This window comes from Archocentrus centrarchus, chromosome 4 (assembly GCF_007364275.1).
Source record: "Archocentrus centrarchus isolate MPI-CPG fArcCen1 chromosome 4, fArcCen1, whole genome shotgun sequence".
In the NCBI taxonomy this organism is placed as follows: domain Eukaryota; kingdom Metazoa; phylum Chordata; class Actinopteri; order Cichliformes; family Cichlidae; genus Archocentrus; species Archocentrus centrarchus.
This window is the reverse complement of record NC_044349.1, coordinates 31,961,591-31,979,020: the sequence shown is the minus strand read 5'-3', so window position 1 is coordinate 31,979,020 and position 17,430 is coordinate 31,961,591. Positions and strand designations below refer to the sequence as shown.

At 42.3% G+C, this 17,430-nt stretch overlaps 2 protein-coding genes across 3 annotated transcripts in view; one reads left to right on the top strand and one right to left on the bottom strand.

Moving 5' to 3' along the window:
• pomgnt1 (protein O-linked mannose N-acetylglucosaminyltransferase 1 (beta 1,2-)) overlaps positions 1-7,020 on the bottom strand; it is a 28,922-nt gene extending 21,902 nt beyond the window's left edge. For both annotated transcript variants that reach the window (XM_030727753.1, XM_030727754.1), the window contains exons 1-3: positions 6,521-7,020; positions 2,406-2,508; positions 19-134 (exon numbers count right to left, since the gene is read on the bottom strand). In XM_030727753.1, coding sequence (XP_030583613.1) covers positions 19-134; positions 2,406-2,508; positions 6,521-6,640 — 339 coding nt within the window. In that variant the 5' untranslated portion in view covers positions 6,641-7,020. The remainder of the gene's footprint in view (positions 1-18; positions 135-2,405; positions 2,509-6,520) is intronic.
• A 7,488-nt stretch (positions 7,021-14,508) lies between these two features.
• Positions 14,509-15,971, top strand: LOC115779621 (interferon-induced protein with tetratricopeptide repeats 5-like). The gene is made up of 2 exons (XM_030728386.1): positions 14,509-14,513; positions 14,675-15,971. Exons 1-2 carry the CDS (start codon positions 14,509-14,511, stop codon positions 15,969-15,971), a joined length of 1,302 nt encoding a protein of 433 aa, XP_030584246.1.
• Positions 15,972-17,430: the final 1,459 nt, after the last annotated feature.

Below are 17,430 nucleotides of genomic sequence, written 5' to 3'. Positions count from 1 at the left end.
AATCAGTTAATCACTCACCGTGGTGCCATCCACTGCTACGTAGACCTTGGAGCGGCTGGAGTACACCTCGATGTCTAAGACTTTGCGTCCATTAGCTGGCCTGTGTGCTGTTTCCATGTTGGGAATAACATCCTCTTTTTAAAAAAAAAAAAAAAAAAAAGGGACAGGAGAGGATTGGAGAGCTTTAGCACACCCTTTATCATGTCATATCATCTTACAGATGCAGCCGAGGAAAAAAAACAAAACAAAACAAAAAAAAAAAAAAACACACACTCCAATGCAGATCAACATTTAACCAATACACCCCCCACACACACCACCACCAAAAACACACACAGGAGAAAAAAAACACAACCAAAAAAAAGGAACATTTGAATCATGAAAAACCCAAAACAAACTCATCCCCAGCACAAAACCCCACTGATTCCCCAAACAGAAACAAAATCATCAACATTAGACACCATCTTATGATACACAAACTCAATTTGTAAACACGCTGCCACCAGCCCCTTAAAAACAAACTCAGAGTTAACAGAACCCACCCCCTCAGTTTATTTTTCCAAGTAAGCCAAATACTCAACTTAGCCTGGCCTATCAAGGAGAGGAGAGGAGAGGAGAATCAGACCAACATGATGTACTTCATGATGAAACTACACTTTAATTTAGTGTTATCAAGAAGTAAAGCCGTTAATGTTTGTCAATAAAAACACAAAGAGAAACGTCTTTGTTATTCTACTCTCAATCTGTCACAAGCTGAGCTCTTTGTTTTGGACTGGTCTCTAGACGCTGATGGTTTTATGTAGAAGTGGAAATGACAGATTTTAGAAAACAAAGATCTAATCATATGACCTTGACTACATTGACCCCATATATAAACCCAACAGTGCTTTGGTCATAAGTTTGGTAAGCGTAGGCTGAACGACGAGTTGCTGAGTGGACACTTCAATGCCAGGACACCGGCACCCTGGAGCTGTGACGTCAGCTCTGGATGGGAACGTTGCTTTGATACCTGTTGATACCAGTAATCTGTACAGTTTCTGTTAGTTTACCTGTTGGAAACGAGCTCTCATGGATGATGTTTGCTAAGCGAGTGAAGGACAATAGGAGCAGCTACGTTGGCTCCCATTTTTTCTCGCATTAATATCAGCATTTTTTCTGAATAGTAAACCTCTGCATGAACTCAATCATCTGTAAACTTTTCAGTTGTTTTGGACGGAAAACTTTTTTTAAAATTTGAAGCCTTATTTGAACTTTTGGACAGAGGCCATTTTTATTTACTTATTTGCACATTATATTTTCTTTTAAAACTAAAAAATGACATTCACTTTAATCTGCATTATTTATTTGATATTTATTGTGATGGTCACATTAATGTTAAAAATACACTGGATTAGTTTCAAACTCGTATTTTTTATGGGTCATTATTTTAATTGTGACAAGAGACAACAAGGTGATATAACAGGTGGGCAGGCTTGAACAGGTGAGGTAAGATTGAAATAATCGTCAACTACTCAAAAAGATAATTGACAGATTAGTCAACTACCAACCTGCTCTACCTCCTGGCTGTAGCTCAGGATGCTTTGGTGGATGCTTTAGTCCAGGTCTGGGAGGAGATCCCTCAGGAGACCATCCGCTACCTCATCAGGAGCATGCCCAGGCATTGTAGGGAGGTCATACAGGCACGTGGAGGCCACACACAATACTGAGCCTCATTTTGACTTGTTTTAAGGACATTATATCAAAGTTGGATCAGCCTGTAGTGTGTTTTTCCACTTTAATTTTGTGTGTGACTCCAAATCCAGACCTCCATTGGTTAATAAATTTGATTTCCATTGATGATTTTTTTGTGATTTTTGTTGTCAGCACATTCAACTTTGTACAGAACAAAGTATTCAATGAGAATATTTCATTCATTCAGATCTAGTATGTGTTATTTGAGTGTTCCCTATATTTTTTTGAGCATTGTATTACTACTGTGTTTTTCTTTAAGATCTTTAAGACCAAGTGGTACAATAATATTTTTTGACCAGACAGGTCATGCAAGCCTGAAGACAAAAGTTTGAACTTATCAAATGATTATGAGGAGAAGTCTGTCCATCAGAGAGAGAGAGAGAGAGAGAGTACTACTAGTCACAGATGTCTGCTATCAAAGCTACAGTTGTGTTCAGAAGATTTCATGAATATCATGGTAATTTGGGGCTTTTAATGACTTCCCTGAACTCTTATTCTTCCAGGGTGATATTATTGTACAACATACATCTTAAATGGGTGCACAAGTTTAAATATATGTTGGATTTTCTCTGATCCACACAGGGTCAAAAGCATACATACGGGCTCAAACATATATTCACTTAAACTCGAGTGTACAGTGGATGTGTAAAATGAGATGTGAAAATGTCTCTCACCATACTCTTGAGCTGCTGCATCTTCACTGGCGACTCTTCTTGTGTCCAGGATGAGTTTAATGTTGACTATGACAGTTATCAGCAGAAACAACACAGCACCAGCCTGTAGGAGGAAAAATAGAAACAGTGCTCATCTAGTTCCTTTTCATATTGTTCAACTCTACAAATTGTTTTATTATAGGATGAGAGAGCCTTCACTTTTTTAATGTGTCAGCTACCTTGGGGCCAAACACCGATGTACCTTAAAAGTGATCATTTGTCATGGTCCTGGGTCCGTGACCCCTTGTTTCTTAGGTTTAGTGTCTTTGGTAGTTATATTACTTTAATTGTTACTGTTTTATGTTTTGTTATATTGTTTCATGTGTTTCCCTTATCCTTTACACCTCAGTTCTTCCTGTGTGCCGTCCCGAAGTGTTTCCCCTATGTGCGGAGTTTCTTTTGTTATTTTTCACAATGTCTGTCTCCTGGTGTTGTGTCTTGTCTGTGGCCTCTTTATGTGGTGTCAAGTCTTCTCACTTCCTGTTTTATTTTGACATCCCCTGTCTCTTGTGCCTTGCATTTTGATTTACTTCCCTGAGTCTTGTTACTGTCATTCTGTTCACCTGTTTCCACTCACCCTTCGTTCCCTCTGTGTATTTATTGTCTCAGTTTTCCCCTTGTAAGATGTCAGAGTCTTGTGGCTGTGTTTTTCCACGTACCCTCTGGCTCTCCATTATAGGTTTCCTTTTGGTTCATCTTTGCCTTGGCTTTGTTCTTTTACGTTTGCTGCCAAAATAAAGGCTCATTTTTGTTCATTTTTCAACTGTCTCCTCCTGCGTCTTGCTTTTGGGTCCTCTCCCCCCCCCCCCCCCCCCCCCTCACATGCCACACGGCCTGCGTCCATGCATCGTGACATCAATAAAATATAAAATTATTTTTTTCAAATACCAGAACTAGCTCTTCAAGCTCCTCAAAAAATAACTGTGGAGGTAGATGTGACTAAGGCTGCAACTATTTAGTAATCGAGTATTCTATCAATTATTCCATTGATTAATTGAGTAATCGAATAAGTACTTTTGTCTTACTAGCAGTTCATCTGCATATTTTAACTGCTGTAGCTTAACTGCAGATTTTTTGTTGAGTAACACAAACGCCGGTAGATGGAGCAGCTACAAAGTTCTCTTTTCTTCATGTTGACATTTGCTGATCAGGTGGTTGATGAAAGACTCCTCCAGCTGTTTCCCAGTAAAGCAGGGGTCTCGAACTCCCGGCCCATGGGCCACTTCTAGCCCATGCCCCCCTCCTTCCAGCCCTCAAATTGATGTCAAAAATATAATACAATTTGGCCATCCACCCATCCATTTTCTTCGCTTATCCTGTTCAGGGTCACAGAGGGGCTGGGGCCCATCCCGGCTGTCACAGGGCAAGAAGCAGGGTACACCCTGTACAGGTCACCAGCCTGTCACAGGGCCAACACAGAGAGACAGACAACCATTCATACTCACACTCACACCGATGGGCAATTTAAAATCTACAATTAACCTAACCCCACTAACTGCATGGCTTTAGACTGTGGGAGGAAACCCAGACCTTCTAGCTGTGAAGTTCCGAGCCAGCTGGAACGATGGCTATGTGGCGATTGTGATAGCAAATGAAATTCTCAGCACAGCGAGCACAACACACGCGCGCGCGCACACACACACACACACACACACACACACACACACACACACACACACACACACACACACACACACACACACACACACACACACACACACACACACACACACACAGAGCGAGCAGTGGACGAAGAACTTTAATGCTGCTAATGTTGATGAAACATTCCACTAATGATGACACCTGAGCTGCAGAGTTTAAACGAAGCATCGAAGCAACAAATTTGTGTCAAGGATTTTTTATAATTATTTAAGTTACTCGCTGAATCATTGCAGCCCTAGCTGTGACCCTTTATTTTTCCTGTGCATAACTACGTGTACCAAGGTGTAAAAGAAGGCGTGGTTCACCAAAATCAGTGGTTTCAGGTGAAACCACTTTGGGACTTTCTATCAAGTGACCTATTGGAGTCACCTGAAGAAAGGTGCGCATGAGGGTTGAGGCACCTGGGGAAGGAGGTTAGGACTGCTTTGTAGACTGGGGGGGACAGTTGGTGTCGTAATCCACCTCCTATGTTCAGTGATGTCATTAACAGTGGACATACATGGCTTCTTTTACTCCTCTTTTGAACCATCTTCCTGGTCCAAGATGTAAACATTGGCATCCTCAAAAGAGTGTCCTTTCCTCTTTAGGTGCAGATGTACAGCTAAGTCTTGTCCTGCTGAAGTGGCTCTTCTGTGTTGTGCCATGTGTTTGTGAAGATGCTGTTTGGTCTCACCAACGTGGAGGTTTGAGCACTTTTTACTGCAATGGACAGCATACACTATGTTGCTGATCTTGTGTGTGGGAGTTTTGTCCTTGGGATGGACCAGTTTTTGCCTTAGTGTGACTAGGTTTGAAGTATACTGGGATATTATGCTTGAAGAAAAAAGTTCTTCTGAGTTTCTCTTACAAGCCTGTCACAGTGACAGAAGTGCGTGTCACTCTTCTCAAGCAGAGTGAGGCTACAACTTGCTCAACAAAACTGGACAATAGAAGGTTGGAAAAAATATTACCTGATCTGATGATTCTCTTGTGACACTCAGACAGTAGGATCAGAGTTTGGTCAAAGTACAATGAAAGCGTGGATTGATCCTGCCCTGTAACAGTTCAGGTTGTTACTGGTGGTATAATAGTGTAGGGGATACTTACTTTATTGGCAAATTTTGGAGCCCTTAGTACCAGCGGAGGATTGTTTAAATCCCACAGCTCACTGAAGAGTAACACGCACATCCAAAAAAAAGTTTAAAAGGGTGCAGGAACAAAAGCGAAAACTGAGCAAAAAGAAAGTCCGCACACCAGAAAAGCTCCTGGAAAAAAATTAATAACCAAGCCTCGAGAAATAACTTTATTAAGTTATTTTCTCGAGGCCTGGTTATTAATTTTTTTTCCAGGAGCTTTTCTGGTGTGCGGACTTTCTTTTTGCTCAGTAAATCCCACAGCTACCATCCCTTTATGACCCAACTGTTTCCAGGAGGACACCAATGCCACAAACCTCAAATTATCTCAAACTGTTTTCTCCTCCACACTGACAAGATCTCAATCCATCAAAAGAGCTTTGGACCTCTGTGCTAGCATGCCATTATGAATCTAAATCACTGAGGAATGTTGCCAGCACCTTGCAGAATCTATGCCATGAAAAATTCAGACAGTTCTAAAAGTAAATGGGGGTCCAACCCGGTGTTGTGCCAAAAAGTGATCGTCTGCCAAAAAGTGATTGCCAGACAATGATTGCCCATATTTAAACTGTTGTAAATGACTTGCTGACCTATAATCTGTGAAAGATATGTCAAACATATCTCTCCTGAATGATATCAAGTCATTTTGAGTAAGAAACAACATTTCTGTCACAAGGTAGAAGCTGCAATCAGTTTTTGGCAGCGACTTTTATATATTCTTTATTTATCAGGTTAAAAACTGTGATTGGCCAGATTTTAAAGAAATATCTGGACAAGAGGGCAGCACAAATCAGAACAAATATGACATTACACTCTATATAGATATTTTAAGTGACCAAAGAGGACTGGATTTATTATAATGTACGTGCAATAATGCAGAGTCATAAACATACTTGAATAACAGGTCATTTCTTCATTTTATATTTAAGCCCTTCATAAATCCTATTGACTACACTCTATTCACCAATATAAGCAAAGACATTACACATAAAAGCACATAGAAACATTAAAAATCACTTTCTGGCAGACGATCACTTTTTGGCACAACACCGGCACCAGCAACATGCACCTAACAAAGTGCCCGACGCGTGCATTTAAGAACGGGCACTGACGGACTCACGTCAAGATGTTTCTTGCAGCCTTCACCTAGAAAGCATATCTAACATTCCGTTTACCAAAACTTTTTGAGGAGATGAAACCTTTGAAATATCAACTAATGTGGTTTATTAAATACAAAATAACGCGAGGATGAGGAATGAACATAGCAGCAACACCGCTCTTTAGCTCCGTTTCATTACTGACCTGACAGGACCGGCGAATTGTTCTCTTGTTGATCAGTTTGTATTTCCAGGTGAGATACAGACTCCTCTGCTGGCGGGGAATGAAGGGCTTAGCTCGGGGATTGGGGGTCCAGGTCTCCATCCCGGACACCGGCAGCAGCTGGCACACAGCTCACGCCCTCCGGTCTGCTCTCCTCTACCTTCTGCAACCAGGACATGCGCTGCTCCACACCACCAAACACACGGCTGGCTCTCACATGCTCGCCGGAGCAAAGCGAGACTTGTGAATCAAAGGCACTGTGCACAAACAGTCACCAGGTTCAGCTCACCACAGCAAACTGCCATGTGACTGTGCGAGGCTTTAAACTGCTCCAGCCGCCTCTCTTCTGCTCACATATGGACATCACTTCTTATGGAGTCGACAGGAAGTCTTGCAGTACCATTTAACCTGTGCAGTACCCAGCGAAATCCAGCAAATTATCTTTTAACTACTACATACACAATGTTTTTGTCGCAGAGCAAAATACGTCACCGAGTTCATTTCCTTCTTTTTTCTAAATAGGCAGAATAGACGCTGCACTGGTGCATTGATGCCATCTACTGGTTGTTATTCAAGTTACCTTTCCTTTGGACTCTGCCATGTATTTTTTAACCGTTTGCGACTGAAGTCAGCTGTAGTCTGGCATAACATTTCTATTTCTCATGAAATAGAAATGTGATCAACATCCTGTTTTACGCCACACCAATGACTAAAAAAAATGAGAACTGAAAGAAAGCCAGTTTACCATGTTATTTAACTTTTTAGCAGCTTAGCTGCAGATTCAATAAAAACTCGAAACAATCAGTCAGTTTGACATAAAGCAATTTTTTTTTTTTTTTTTTTTTTTTTTTTTTTTTTTTTTTTTTTTTTTTCTTTTTTTTTAGCCTGTCATGTCTGGTAGATCTTGCAAGCAGAACTGTGATCTGAATGCGTTGTTGTGCCAAACATATTTGCTATTTCAAGATGAGCTCTATAGGTTCTCAATAGGCTCTTCTTGTTGTTGTTTTAACCCTTTATTTTATTTATCTGAGTTATTTTTCCACATACTATGTAACAGCCAGAGCTGACAGGCTGAAGAAGAGGAAAATAAAGAGAAGAAAAAGGGAGAGAGAAAGGGAGCAAAAAAAAAAAAAGGGGAAAGAGCACAAGTCTATTAATCAGATACTTCATCACTTTAACATATAAAAAAAAATACTATCAATACTTGCAAAAATAAATTTGTGTGTGAAAAACAAAACTAACAAAGCATGTTACGCACACCAACAATTTTGTTGAGTTGTGATTGAGTGGGCGTTTGTGTCTGTGTCATGTTTGTGTCTGTGTCATGGAACGTACTTACCAATGAGGGCAAAACGCTGCAGCTCCACCCATCAGAAGCCAGAGGCAGGTACGGAAAGCCCCCAGAACCCCAGGCCACCAGCAGCCCACCAAGGGCCAGGAAGACCCCCGGCCACTCAGTCCAAAGACAACCGCACACCTACCCCAGCAGACGGGAGAGGGTGGTCTCAGACGGAGCCCCCCCAGTCGAGGAGCGAGGGCTCCAGGGAACCCAAGGCGATGAGAAGCCAGCCCCCCCCCAGCGGCCAGCCCCCTGCACTGGCCGGCGGCAGGGCTCCCGGGCCCACGGCACCCAAGGACCGCCCGACCCTCCACAGAGCCCCCCCCCACGCCGAAGAAGCCAACGCAGCCCCGCACCGCACCCCCAAGGGGGGCAGGCCAGTACCCACGCCAGAACACCCAGCCCCACCCAGGAACCCCGAGGCACCCCCATCCCAGGGGGGTAGGGGGGAGGAGGCAACCAGCAAGGAGCGGCCAGGAGGCAAGGCACAAGGCCCAGACCCAGGTCCAGCCATACATACAAACACACCCAGACACCCGTGTACACATTTATACACAGATACTCATACATGCCCATACATACTTACCCACACACAGATATGCCATACATACACATTCACTCACCCACCCATACTCACGGAGACGGTGACAAATACACAAAGACACACATTCATCCATAGCTACCCACCCTCTGCAGGCGGGGCAAGTGGAAACCACCCCAGGGCCAACAGCGACCCCAGGACGCCACCAGCCCGGTCCCCAAGGAACCACCCGACCCCTACCCCGGGCGAGACGCAAGAAATCGGGGTGTAAGATGACCCATCCACCCCTCCTCCTCCCCAACTTGTAGGTCTATGTGTTAATGTTTGTGAGTGAATGAGGTGTATAGGGTGCAGTTAAAATTGAGGGGACAGTTATGCCACAAGCGCCAACTGTTGGTCGTCAGCGCTTGCCCACACTGCCCCCCCAAAACCCTCCATGTCTAAAGTGCAAATAAAATTTGGAGACAGACAGTGACGAGGATCCGAGTGGGGCCACCTCAGCGGCCCATCTCATCAACCTCTGAGTAACATGCCTGCCCCAAAGGTCCTATGTGTATCAGGGTGTAAGTGTGTATGTGTTGTGAGTTATAATGACTAAAGTGCAATTAAAACGGAGAGGCAAGTGGTGGTGCAGCTCTCCACGTGGCCTCTCCATCCTACATCTGTGAGTGATGTGTATTCTGTGTGTGTGTGTGTGTGTGTTTGTGTATGGGGAGGGGGAGGGGGAGGGGGGGGGGGGGCATATGACCAGGAAAAATCCTGGAAGAAGAGAGCCAGCTGGCCGCTGGCTCAATAGGCACCCCGACCTCCCACACCCCAGCACAGGGCAGGGGGAGGTGAGCCCGGGGCCGCGGTGACAGCATCCCGGAGCACTGCAGCACCCGAGGTTGGCGCCCTCGCCCCCACCGCAGAGGGCGGCCCGCTCCTCCTAGATGCCCATTCACTCAACAATAGACACAAACAGGCGACAGGACATACTGGCCTGGGCATGGAAATGCAGTGCCCAGTCCCCCCCAACCACCCCACCGCGGCCCCATCCCCCACCCCACCCCCCTGCAATGCAGGCACCCCAGGGCCCCAAAAGCGTAGACCGGACATCCCGACGTCAGGCCAACCCACCCCACCCGGCGGCGCGGCCGGGACAGCAGAGGCCCCCCCCGCGCCAGGGGGGGCCCACCGGGAGCCGGCGCGGCCCCAGTGCCGGGGCCCCAGACCCCAGCCCCCAAGCCATACAGGGAAGACCAGCCAACCGACCGAGGGCCGGCACCACCCCCCCAAGCACCCCGCCCACACCCCAGGACCGAAGGCAGCACCATCCAAGCCCCCACCACCATCAACCAGGACAGGCACACAGACATCACCAGAAGGTCGCCCCAGGACCCCAGCCCCAGGAGGCTACCAAGCAATTTGTCACTAGAAGTCTGTCATGCAGAGCGTTCTCTGCCTTCCTCAACCTGCAGGGCTGGTCTCAGAGCCCAGAGGTTAGGTCTTTAATGCCCTCTTTTAGTTATAAATACTTAATGAATTTACTGCCGTTGGGCTACAGTTGTAAATCTGAGTCTTGATTACTGACATTCTGATGGTAGGATCAGAATTTGGTGTAAACAATGAGATGTGGATCCCTTCAACCTTGTATCAACAGTTCAGGCTGCTGCTGCTGGTACTGTATGATGGTGTAGGGGAATATTTTCTTGGTACATTTTGGGCTCCTTGGCACCAGTTGACCATTGTTTAAATGTAACAACCCATCTGAATAATGTTGCCAGCCATCATTTGCATCTCTGATAAGCATCCAACAACTCCGCAGACGCTGTGTGATGCTATCATTTTAATATGGTCTACAATCCCTGAGGAATGTTTGCAGCACTTTGTTGAATCTATGCCATGAAGAACTGTTTATTATTTGATGTTGTTTGGTTCTTAATTTGTTTATTGTTTATATCTAGTTTTCATGTTTTTCCTTAGCTTGAGCTTTAAGTTATTCCAGAGTGCACTCCCAGGCCTGCTAGTTATTTTTATGGCTGCACATTAGAGCTGTGAAACTTTAATCTGGATCCATTTAAATATTAAAGGTCACTGTCCAGTGTCTGATAAGGGCTGCATGGAAATCACTTTAGTTTGTCAGTAGATCAAAGTGCAGTTAATTAGAATGACCCGTGGTGTGTGTTGTTAGGAGTGTTCTTTTTTTTTTTTGTGAAGGAAGCCATCACTTTAGTTCACATTTAAAACATTTAATAACATTTATTAAAGAATCAGAAGATTTTCACATGTACATGGGCTCACAGGCCATAAAAGCAGCTCCTCCCCGAGAAGAGCAAAAATCCTAGGCTTAACACAATACTTTATACCACCACTATCTACAAGCCCTATCAGACCTGGCCTTCCCTCATTGGTCTGTCCAGTGGTGGCTCCATATGCTACAGACTTTTTACATCAGAGATAAAAGCTCTGTAAAAGAAGTACATGCATTCCTGCCCTCACATTTCCCTAATCATGACAAGGCAGTTATATCCTGCTTGGTGACAGGGCGCGGTGACATTTACTCACCCTCCTCTACACCTAATTGTACATAATTTGGCAATACCTTCAAGGATGAGGTAAGCCTATAGCCCATTAATAAGATATCTCTCATAGATAACATATCTCTCGAAGGCCATGAAAGTCAGCCTGACATCTACAGGTCCACTATCGCTCTGCTCTCTGCTCTCTATCTAATTTTTTTTTTTTTTTTTGACCTGTCATGCCTGGCAGTTTTCGCAATCGGAATGATAATCCGAAGGCGTTATTTCACCAAACATATTTGCTTTTACAAGAAGTGCTCTATAAGTTTTCTATAGGCTATTCTTGTTAATTGTATTTTTATTTTATTTATTCTTGCCAGATCTGTCAGGCAGGGAAAGAAGAAGAGAGATGGAGAGCAGAAAGAAAAAAGTGAAAGAGGAAAAAAAAAGGGTGGGGGGGGGGCAGGAAAAAAAATAGAAGATAAAGGCTACACATACATACACATTCATATATATATATATATATATACACACATGCATATACAGATACACACACACATACAGTCATGCTGTAGTTTGTAGTAATGTGTGTGTGTTCCTCTGTCATGGAACATACTCAATAATGACGGCAAGAAGCCGCAACCACCCCCCTCGGGATCCAGAGGTAGGCAGGGAAAGACCCAGTGGACCCGGGTCATCCACGGCCCACCAGGAGCACAGAAGACCTGAGACCACACATCCCAATGGCAACTGCACGCACACCCCAGAGGAGGAGGACCCCAGACGAAGTCCCCAAGGTCAACGGGCAAGAGCCCAGAGAGCCAGAGAGCTCTCTATCTAATTATTTATTATTTATTTGCTTCAGCCACTACTCATTAACCAATTTATCTTATTTACCAGCAGTTCACCCTTAAGCATTATTCTTTTGTTCCTAGAGTAAAAAATAACACCCAACAGTATTCTGTGTTCCAGCAGCTGCAGTTCCAGCAGTGTGAAAGAGACTCAGCAGTAGATTGGAGTACAACATTTGTATGTTTCCGTGACAATGGGGCACTTCAGTCAGTGGTACTGCTTACCAGCTTGCACATTTGAAACCTATTCACCCAGCAGAGAATCTATATTACACTCAAAATGTGCTGTAAAAATAAAAATAGAGGATATTAAGCTGACCTGAGGCCTGCATGACGCTTATCCAGGTTTTCTGTAATATGAAGGTGATTCATTATTTACAAGGGTAAATAGCCCGTATGCTCTGCAGATTAGAGATCAACAGGTATGAAATCAGTGCATGCTGACCAACCAATTCTCCAGAAAATAGTATCACCATTCCTGGAAGATCCTCGGACCACTACGGGGAGCAGACCCAGCACACGCTGGAGAGATTATATCTCTTGGCTGGCCTGGGAATGCCTTGGGGTCCCGCCGGATGAGCTGGAGGAGGTGGCTGAGGAGAGGGAGCACTGGGCTTCTGTACTTAGGGTTCTGCCACCACAGGATGGATGGATGGTGAAATCAGCAAACACCCATTGTCATTGAGTGATCCTTATTTTTCTCAATTTTTCACGAGATTGAAGTCAATTTATCACCATCAGCACTGACTCAGTGACTCACAGCACTGATGCTCACCTATTTGTTGGTGAGAAAGTGTTGAAATCTGTATTTCTGACCCGTCCTGGGGGGTCAGTGGAAATCTTGCTGTTCTTGCTGCAGCTGATGGCAAACAAAACCATCTGCTGTCAGGTTGCTATAACTCTATGGATTTTCATGCCAGTGCATGATTTGGTAGCAGGAGTTTTAAAATATATTCCATGCTTATTGTTTGATTTAGATTTTTTTATTGTTTGCTGTGAACATGGCCTGGAATGTTGTGTCAGTTTTGCTGGTCAAAATAATGATGAGGTTCAAAGGACTGATTCAAATGGTGCATATATTTAAATGTGTTAATTTAGTTATTATTTGTTCCTGTCATGTCCTGGGCCATTTGCCCAGCATTTTATGTTTATAGTTTATTTCCTGAGTTTGTCCTCCCAGTATGTTTGATGTCATGTTCCCAGTGTTGTGACTCGTCTGCGTGTTCCTTGGTTTATCACTTCCTGTTTTATTTTGCCAGTGTGATTTCCCTGTGCTTTGTGTTTAGCTTTGCCTCCCCTGTGTAATTAGTTTCATTTGCCTCACCTGTTGTTCCCTGCTGTTTTCTCTTGCTCTGATTACCCAGTGTGTATTTAAGCCCTCAGTTTCCATCTGTTCTTGGTCGCGTCGTTGACGTTGTGTGCCCGTGTGTTCCTGTGCTCCCTGTGGTTTCCCTTCGTCTCCCTTCTGAAAGGTTTTTGTGTTCTTTTCCCCCCATCTTTAATAAACCTTTTGAGTTATGTATGTCTCTGGAGTCCTTCGTGTTTGCCCTTCCTCGCCCGTCTCCTCCCCGGTCATGACAGTTCCCAGTTACAAATAAGGAGAATTAATGCGTTCAGTAGACCTTTGACAAATAATAGATAATGAAGTGTAATTGCTGTTTGGTCATGTATACTCTCATGACAGTGCAGGTAAGAATACATTGTGATTCATCCATTATTGATTCATCCATTAAGGCTTAATAAATGTAAAAAAAAAAATTGCTTCTAGTGGCATAGGTGTTTCAGATTGACCCTGAAGGTGAGGAATTTTTTTCCTCTTCTTTTTAATATTGATGAGTATTTGTGGCTGTTGCGACATTTAAAATATTGTGAAGGTTACTTCGTTTTGTCAATGAAAAACTGTGACTGGGTGGGTCTGAAACTCATCCAGCAGGGTCACCAGAAGTGAAGTTTTTTTTTAGGCTTAATAAAATAACAATACTCATATATACTTCCAACTCATAGGGTTAGAAGTACATGTTTATGTAATGTATACACTAAAAAATGTGCCATTTACAATCAACAGTCTAGTTAAAATCGTGAGCACCTGGTGAAAGATATGAAAGAAACAGTAACAGAAAAACCACTGCTTGATCATTTTAAGTGACATGATAATGCAGGTAAGAACACAATCATTCTTAAGGAATATTCAGTTTTTTTAATTGTTTATTTGATGTTTACATTTAATTTCTATTTATGTCCCTAAAATTTTACTGCCTGGAGGGTGAGGGGTAGCACTGGCAGCCGCCAGTATTTTTTAAACTGGACGCTGAATCGAATGAGTTTACAACATAATTTAAAGAGTAATTTAACTTAAACTTCAAACATGTATGACTTTATTTTTATTTTAGCCTTTTGATGATCATATATATTTTACTTCATCCCAAAAACTTTAAAAAGTGTGCCATCAGCACTTCAATTTCCTGACCAGGCCTTTGAGTATAAGTCAAAATGAATTATTTCTTATCCTCTTTCATTAAAACAAACACATGGATGTTTCTTTGTGCTGTGGTTTCTTTTCCTGAGAAATAATAGTCTACTGAGCCCAAACCCCGCCCTCTAAGTTACATTATTTACAACAGCACAGAAGTTGAACATTACTGATTTTTATGGTGGCACACCCAAAGAAACAGGGTACAAAAAGAAAGGAAACCAGAGATATTTAGAACGCTATTGAGTTCATCAAACACACATGCAAGATGAGGTGGGTAGCTTCTTGTCTATGTCTCACTTTTTAAAAATGTTTTATATACATATATATATATATATATATATATATATATATATATATATATATATATATATATATATATATAAATAATCACCTAAAATAGATGTCTTTTTGTCATTTTTAACTCCCATAAGTTCTGCTCAGAGTCAATTAACACTAGAATCCAAGCTGGAGGCTCTGCAGTGCCATTTCAACTGGGATCTGAACCCCATCAAGTCCAATCTTTACCGTCTCAAGGACCATCTAGAAGACATTGGCACCAAGGAGGGATACAGCTGGCTGGGACACATATACAACTTGCAGGGGTTTCTCCACTACACGCTTGGCTTTATTGAAGACGCCTTCCGTTTCTTCAGCAGGGCCACAGAGGCCTTCTGCCAGATGAGAAACACGGTATCAGATCAGGGTCCCTGGTTGGTGGTGAACTACGGGAACCTGGCTTGGCTGCACCACCATCAGAAAGAACAAGCACAGAGTCAGGATTACCTATCAAAGATCAGTGCCCTGATGGATGAATGCCCATCTCCATCCCAGGATGAACTGCATCCAGAGGTCTATGCGGAAAAAGCCTGGACTCTCATGAAGTTTGGCAAAGGCAAAAGGGAGGAAGCTAAAGAATACTTCCAAAAAGCCATCAGGATGCAGCCAGATATGGTGGAGTGGCAGACCAGCTATGTGTTAACATTAGTGAATGGTAAGCCTGAGGGTAAAGACCTGGACCATACTATCATGGAAAAAATGAGAATTGCCACAGAACATGATCCAGAGAACTTGCACCTTGCTGCTCTTTACCTCAAGACACGTGCTCAAAAAGGAACAAAACCTGAACATGAAATACGTGCATTGGCCAGGAGGGTTTTAAAAAAGCCAGTAAGCAGCTACAGTGGTATTAGACCAATACTAAGGCTTTACAGAATGTATTTATCTGCAGATGAAGCTACTGATTTGGTAGAAGAAGCTCTGGAAAGACATCCAAATGAACGATACCTAAAGTGGAGTGCTGCAAACTCCTACAGGTGGAAGATCTATTTGCAGGAGGGCAGTCAGCTGAAGCACAGCACGACGGACAGAGCCATCAGTCTCTGTAAGGAAGTGATTTCTCTTTACCCGCATTCTTCACTTAAAATCAAAATAATTCTTGCAGACATATACGTAAAGGCGAATGAGCAAGATAAAGGTGAGCAGATATATAAGGAACTGCTAGAAAGTGATCTGGATTGTGAAGAGCAACAGCTGCTTTACAACTCTTATGCAAAATATTTATATTTCAGTCGAAAAGATACCAAAAAGTCAACAGAATATCTCATGAAGACAGCAGCGATACCACACCAATCATTCTATCATGAACACAGCATCAAACAGCTAAAGAAGATCAGCGCAAGAAATGGTAACAGAGAAATAGAAGAGTTCCTGTTGAAGCTGCAACACTAAGAGCAACCAATAAAGATAAGAATAAGGAAGAGAACAAAAGTAAAGAAAATTTATAGTATTGGAACCTAAGTGTTTGCAACAAGTCTGGATCTGAATCAATAATAATAATAATAATAATAAAAATGTACTTGACCTGAAAAGGTACATTATTTGTCTTTCAGGGTTCCCTTATTTTGAGTAAGATAATCAAAAAATTGTACTGTAATGTAAAGATGTTTTTTCTAAATACATTTTTAATACAAATACATACATTTATTTATGGGGGCAAACCCAGATTAGTGCCAATATAATTTTTTGATGACTATATAAAAGTGAAGGACTATAAATGAACAACATTTAAAAAATGGGCAAATAGAAAATGTCACAAATACCAAAACCACATAGAAATGCTTATTTGAAGGAATATAAATCTGTAGAATGATTGCTGCTTAAGTACAAGTTAGAAAACAAACAAACAAAAAAAAACAAAAAAGAATGGAGGAAATTAAGATGGCTATGCTAATTTTCTTTGGCAGATTTTTAAATTCAGGTAAAACATCCATTACATTTTATGATTTCAGTTCAATTGATTAGATTTACTTCATTTATATATTTTGTTTTCTATTTTCTGTGTCATCTCAGTTGATCACATAGCAGGAATAATGTATGGAAGATGTATGGATACCTAACAGTACTATGGAGATAAGATTTTCTTTTTCTTATCTTGTTGAACTTGGTGTTAAAGTTTTGTATTATGAATGGACAATAAAATATTGCATTATATTTTGAGTACTGGGATTATGATTTCTTGAGTGCTGGAAAATGTTGCATGACGGCTAACCACATGACATTAACTTGTCAGACATTTCCTTTTTGAAACAGGGCTGCAAGCAGGTGTTACGGGCCCCAAGGGTGGTGCCACCATAACAAAAATGATTTCCCTGCAAATACAGGTAACATTCAGGAGCAATGAAGACGCAGTGTGCTCGGTTTGCCTTCCAGATTGCATCTTATTCAGATTTCCATAAACATTAACAACATTCATGTATGCATTACTTTCTTTCAGTTCCAGTGTCTTTACAACTCACATATGTCCATATTTCCAACAGTTATAAGCATAGAAGTAGATGTGTTCACACATCAACACTCCACTATCTCCAATGTACAACCTCTCTGTGCAGGTGGAATAACAGTACACAGTTGCCCTTGCATAAGCAATGAAAAGCTACTACATGTCTATAGTGCACCTTACAGTCATTCTCAACGGTATTTAAAACAATGCTTTTAGCTGTTCCAATTTACGGTAGACACTGTATCTGTTCTGGATACTGAAACTAAGCAATTAATCACACATGCTTAACAGCATTGTGAAAATAAAATAGTCCTGTATAACATGTGAAACACTCATACACTCATTCAAACTTAACTTTACTTAAGTGCCAAAACATCTTAACGTACATCTGTATTCTAAACAGTAAGG